Source organism: Nematolebias whitei, chromosome 7 (genome assembly GCF_014905685.2).
Source record: "Nematolebias whitei isolate Nwh7 chromosome 7, NemWhi1, whole genome shotgun sequence".
NCBI lineage: Eukaryota > Metazoa > Chordata > Actinopteri > Cyprinodontiformes > Rivulidae > Nematolebias > Nematolebias whitei.
This window is the reverse complement of record NC_056504.1, coordinates 1,942,308-1,947,871: the sequence shown is the minus strand read 5'-3', so window position 1 is coordinate 1,947,871 and position 5,564 is coordinate 1,942,308. Positions and strand designations below refer to the sequence as shown.

Here is a 5,564-nt window from a genome sequence, read left to right as displayed (position 1 = left end):
GGGGGGGGGGGGGGGGGGGGGGGGGGGGGGGGGACTGTTCAGCGATTTGTAGACATACAGGAGTATTTTGTACTGGATTCTAAGATGAACCGGTGATTATCCTCTAGTCATTCCTTCAGCCATCAAACACTGGGTCCTTGATATAATTCTGTTGTTCATGGTACCCGTGCTTCTAAACATCCTGTTGAGGCAGATCTTATTGAATTCAGGCCCTGTGGTTCTGAACATAAATTGGAGGATACCCAGTCTTCACATGATCGTGTTGCTCAATGGCAGAGACAGAGTACAGGTTGTTTAGTTAGGAATTCGGCAAATGTTCATTCATGTAATGATTCAGCCTCGCCTCCACATCTTATGATGCCTCTGGTGACTTCCACAACAGCAGATGGTGTCTGCAAACATACTTATACACCTTACAGCTTACAAGACATGCAACTGATTAAAGAAAAGTTGCCAGATATTCAGAAAGGTGGAAATGCATGGATAAAGGCCTTTTTTAGAAGCCTGTGGAATTGTCCCATGCCTGGGAGATTGGAGGAGAGTTTTTATAGCATGCACATCATTTGGGTGCCTGAATGAAATTGAACAGGCTGCCAGTACTCGACACGATCCAGATAACAGTACCTTGCAGGAGCATGTACAGGCATTGTGGCCGGTTGTCAGGGAGAAATATCTTACTTCTATGAAATCAACAGACTTGTGTGAAATACCTCCTGCAGTTACATAGAGGGGCACTACATATTTGTCTAGAGTGAGACTGTTGTGGGAAAACAGGACTGGCCATGACCCAACTGTTGACCCTACTACACAGTTGTTATTTAGGGGGGCTGTGGAGAGCTCTCTGTCAGATGAGGTCAAGAAATGTTTGGCCTCTGTTGTAGGCCTGAGTAGTGGGCAGCTCACGTTGTACACTTTGTGGACCAACATTTGGATAAGAAAGATTCAGATGATAGGGAGTTGAGGTCTTTAGAGACTCAACTTGCTAAGGCTCAGTTGAAAGATTTACGTGAAAAGATAAATCTCACTAGAGTAAATGCTAAACAGATGCCTCAAGTACAGCCAGCTCCGGTTGTTATGGATCCTGCTGATTCCTCTGATTATTGGTATCAGCAGAGACCTCAGGGCCCAGTTGTGTTATCACACAGGGGCCGGGGACATAAACATCCAAAGGGGAAACCTCCTGTCACTGATGTGTGTTTCTTGTGTGGTGTTTTTGGACATTGGGCTAACCGGTGTCCATCTGCTAATCAGGAGTACTTGAGACAGGAAGTGACACCACTTCAGTACCCATAAGATGTGTATCCACCACCACAGACTGCTCCTTCCTTTCCTCTGCCTGGCCCTTTACCGGGGGTTCGTCATCAAGCCCCAGGTCAGTTTCCAGTTCAATGGGATGCCCAAGATCGGCAGTAGGTGGCGTCATGTATCTTGAACCTTTGGTTTCAGTCACCATTAATGGCCAAAATCACATGTGTATGGTTGATATAAGGTTCAGAAAACAGACTCCTGTCATCTGCAGAAATATTCTGATGACTCTGCAGTAGTCGGGTGTATCAGAGATGGACAAGAAGCTGAGTACAGGGAACTGGTGGACCGCTTTGTGGCATGGTGTGGAAACAATCATCTCATCTTGAATGTGAACAAAACAAAGGAGATGATTGTAGATTTCAGGAGAATCAGGAACAGATCCAACCCTATTTCCATCATGGGAGAAGAAGTGGAGGTGGTGGAGAAGTATAAATACCTTGGAGTTCACCTGGACAATAGACTGGACTGGAAATGCAACAGTGAAGCTGTCTACAAGAAGGGACAGAGCAGACTGTACTTCTTGAGGAAGCTGAAGTCCTTCAACGTTTGCAGCAAGATGCTGCATATCTTCTATAAGTCTGTTGTAGAGAGCGCTATCTCTTCTGCCATCATCTGCTGGGGGAGCAGCACCAGAGCAAGTGACTTAAAAAAGATCAACAAGCTCACAAAGAAGGCTGGCTCAGTTCTGGGGACTCCTCTAGAACCTTTGGAGATGATTGTACAAAGAAGGATTCGTCATAAAATGAAGAACATTATAGACAACCCTCAGCATCCTCTTCATCAGACTGTCACACAACAACAAAGTGTCTTCAGTCAGAGGCTTCTTCAAATCCATTGTAGGACATACCGCTACAAGAGATCCTTCATGCCCACAGCCATCAGCATCTATAACAACTCATTATTGAAACCAGGATGATGAGTTACCCAACATATAATTTCCCTCTGGGATTAATAAAGTATTTTTGAATTGAATTGAATTGAACTGATACAGGAGCTAGGTATTCAACAGTTAACATCCCACTCCCTCGATCTACGAATACCGTACCTGTTGTTGGATTTTCAGGCAATACTGAGGAGTGGCCCCTGTCCACATATGTTCCTTGTGTGTGGAATAATCTGCGTTTTGAACATTCTTTTTGGATTTTGGACTCATGTCCAGTGAACTTGCTGGGAAGGGACATTCTGTGTGATCAGAACATGACTTTGATGATGACACCTGACAGTGTACAGCTAACCTTCCCTGGTGGTACGATCCAGTGCTGTGCGAAGGTGAAACTCTCACTACATCAGATGATCCAGACCCTTGGCACTTTGGATGAGTCCTGTTCGGCTGAACTTCAAGCTGAGGTTTGGTGGGGGGCTGTGCCTGATTTCCCCACTACATCCTTATGTGACACCTTAAACAGCTGGGACGCCTGAATCAATGTCATAAGACTTTATGACTCACCTCCTGATAAGGCCCATCGTATGCTGAATTATGAACTGTGTGGTGACAAGAACTATGATGAATTCTGGGCGGGTCTTCTGGAACATTGTCAAGAGACTGGTGACTACCCAGTGGTGGAACTGATGGACATTTATGTTGGTCCTGTGGGAGTGGCAGCAGCTGTAAAGTTGCCTGAACCACTGACAGAACTGTATATGCTTGGTGATGTATCAGCTTCTCGTGTGTCATTGAAGGTCACGAGTGGTGGTGAAGCAAAGAATTTAGGTCCTATGATAAGGCGCTGTCTTGCTGTCCAGGAATGGGTGCCCACACAAAATCCTCTCTTACATTATTCTCCAGAGACTGACACTTACAGAATTACACACAGATCATTTACATTACTGGTGCCTGAGAAACATTTTCTGCCAAGAACACATAGCAGAGAAAACACAGATCATGTTGATACAGACAAACTGTTAGCCAGTTTGCCTGATACACTTTGGGACAGGAACTCTATGGCTATAGGTTTGCTGAGTGTCCCACCTGTCTCAATTACTCTGAAACCAGGAACAGTTCCTATTTTCCAACATCAATGTCTATTCAGAAATTAGCATATTGTAGGTATTGAGCAAACAATTAAAGGACTGTTAGCTGCTGGGGTGTTACAGCCTTCCGTTTCACGCTGGAACACATCTCACCTACCGTTTCACCCTGGAACACATCTCTTAATCCTGTTCCTAAACCTGATAAATCTGATTATCGTATGGTCCATGATTTGAGCCCATTAATAAAGTTGTTGTACCTACTAATTATGGTACTTCTAATCCATATGTCATGATGAATGCAATTCAACCGGAGCATAAGTTCTTTACTTGTATCGATTTGGCTAACACCTTTTTTTTCTGTACCACTGGAAGGGGGATCGAGGGATCTGTTTGCATTTACCTATAAGGGGAAACAATTTACTTATTCTCGGCTGCCACAAGGTTCTGTAGACTCTCCATCCATTTTTAATCATGTTTTGAAACAGGTGCTGGCTGATTTGCCATTACCGCAGGGGGTGGTGTTGTTACAATACGTGGATGACATTCTTTTAGCGGCTACATCTTCAGAGAATGTTATGCAGGCCTCTGAGATTGTGCTCTGAGCTGTTCTGCTTCACCCTCTTTCATTTTGTTGTTGCGGATGGCTGATTCTGTGGCTGTGATCATCTCCACCAGAGGAATTCTACTTGGTGCAACCACAAAGTTCAGTCCCCTGGCAAGAATCTCTGTCTCCGGCTGGGTGAGCTGTCTGTCAGATAAATTCTTCACCCACTTTTCTGTCTCCCTGGCATGTAATTGACTACTGGAGTGTCACAGCCATCAGTGTGCTAATGATCCATTGTTAGGCCGATGGTCCTTCTTGATCACGTGAGCAGCTGGTTTTGGTTGTCAGCAGCAAAACTGGTTGATCCACTCTGAGAAGGTGCTGTTTAAGAGACTGAGCTGAATATAGCACCTCAGACTGAGGAAGACTTTCTGATGAAAGACAAAACGTCACTGTTAAGGTGTTGAGGTGTGAATTGCCAATCTACATGTGTGTGTGTGTGTGTGTGTGTGTGTGTCTTATCTCACTCAGCCTTATAACTTCATTCTCTCACTCACTGCTCTTTGAATTGAGAAAGCTCCTCGGATGAGGAGCGAAACGTCTTCTGTTACAAATAAAGTCCAGTTGTTTTTGTATTGAACACTTTTTGAATTCATCATGTCCTAGATGACTGAGAATCTTCACCAGCATTCTTTCAAATAATCTTGGGCCTTTCATTTATTTATAAGATTTGTACGGTTCTCCTCTCGAGTGAACTTTACACATGAATAAATACATTTCATGTATTTCCTGGATTCATTCTTACCCTTTTAAGTTGCTGCTCCACCCCTGGGGACAGCATGATGCAGGCAACCATGGTGCCCAGCAGAAGGATTGAGGAGTAGATGATCCTGGTCACCATGAACTTCCTGTTGCTTCGACAGGTAGCACCACAGCACATCTGAGTGACCAAAACAAACAATGAACATCAGATAGAAACTGAACGTGCTGCACAGTAACACATTGTGAATCTTTGGATTTTTAATAATAATAATAATGCATTTTCTAAAAAAGTTAAATCTGGTCCTCTGGACATTCAAAAAAAAAAAAAGTAGAAACATTTCGTCTTTCGGATGAAAGACGAAATGTTTCTACAATATTTTCTTTATTTATTTATTTTTTTTGAATGTCCAGAGGACCATATTTAACTTTTTTAGATTTTTCTACCTGGATTATTGAACATGCATCAGGAAATAATGCATTTTATTTGTTACTGCCTTTCAAGACACCCAAGGACACTTCACAACATTAAAATTACAAAATAAAACAAAACAAAATGGCTTTAAAAACACTAAACCAAGAAGAAAATAACAAAATATTAAAGTAAGAAGGCTAACATGAACATATGAGTTTTGAATTGTGATTTGAAGGTCTGAAGGGAGTCAATATTACGGCTGTCTGGGGGAAGAGCATTCCAGAGTTGGGGAGCAGAGTGAGAAAAGGCTCTGTGTCCGATGGTGCCGAGGCGGACGAGAGGCACGTTGAGGTGGATGGATGAGGAAGAACGAAGGGAGCGTGAATGGGTGATAATTAGGGGTGGGCGATATGGCTCAAATATAATATTGTGATATTTCAGAGCAATCTGATAATAACGATAAATTTTGTGATATAACAAAAAAAAAAAAAAGAACTCATAGTTATTTGCCAAAATTAACTGAACATGTTGCTTTGCAGTATTATATAAAATTAAAAAACAAGGGGT

General features: G+C 42.9%; 1 protein-coding gene across 1 annotated transcript in view; it reads right to left on the bottom strand.

Annotated features, from left to right (window-relative positions):
• LOC119412089 (serine incorporator 1-like) overlaps nucleotides 1–4,763 on the bottom strand; it is a 125,204-nt gene extending 120,441 nt beyond the window's left edge. The window contains exon 1 of the mRNA XM_037679065.1: nucleotides 4,629–4,763. Coding sequence (XP_037534993.1) covers nucleotides 4,629–4,763 — 135 coding nt within the window. The remainder of the gene's footprint in view (nucleotides 1–4,628) is intronic.
• Nucleotides 4,764–5,564: the final 801 nt, after the last annotated feature.